This window comes from Penaeus monodon, chromosome 30 (assembly GCF_015228065.2).
Source record: "Penaeus monodon isolate SGIC_2016 chromosome 30, NSTDA_Pmon_1, whole genome shotgun sequence".
NCBI lineage: Eukaryota > Metazoa > Arthropoda > Malacostraca > Decapoda > Penaeidae > Penaeus > Penaeus monodon.
Genome location: NC_051415.1, coordinates 22,430,946 through 22,431,204, shown reverse-complemented (window position 1 = coordinate 22,431,204; position 259 = coordinate 22,430,946). Strand labels below are relative to the sequence as shown.

Below are 259 nucleotides of genomic sequence, written 5' to 3'. Positions count from 1 at the left end.
AATCCCTGAGTGACGCCCACCCTCTTGTCTTGCAGGCGTGTAACGAGTTCACGACCCACGTGATGAACTTGCTCCGGGAACAGTCTCGCACCCGCCCCATCACCCCCAAGGAGATCGAGCGCATGGTGCAGATCATCCACAAGAAGTTCTCGTCCATACAGATGCAGCTCAAGCAGTCCACCTGCGAGGCCGTCATGATCCTGCGCTCGCGGTTCCTCGACGCCAGGTACGGCCTCGCCTCTGCCCCGCCGTCGGGGGC

General features: G+C 62.2%; 1 protein-coding gene across 15 annotated transcripts in view; it reads left to right on the top strand.

The window, feature by feature from the left end:
- The window catches only part of LOC119592636 (homeobox protein extradenticle-like), a gene marked incomplete at its 5' end in the record, with an annotated part of 41,816 nt that overhangs the window by 17,913 nt on the left and 23,644 nt on the right, over nucleotides 1-259 (top strand). For all 15 annotated transcript variants that reach the window (XM_037941543.1, XM_037941540.1, XM_037941536.1 and 12 more), the window contains 1 exon segment: nucleotides 36-226. In XM_037941543.1, the coding sequence (XP_037797471.1) occupies nucleotides 36-226 (191 nt within the window).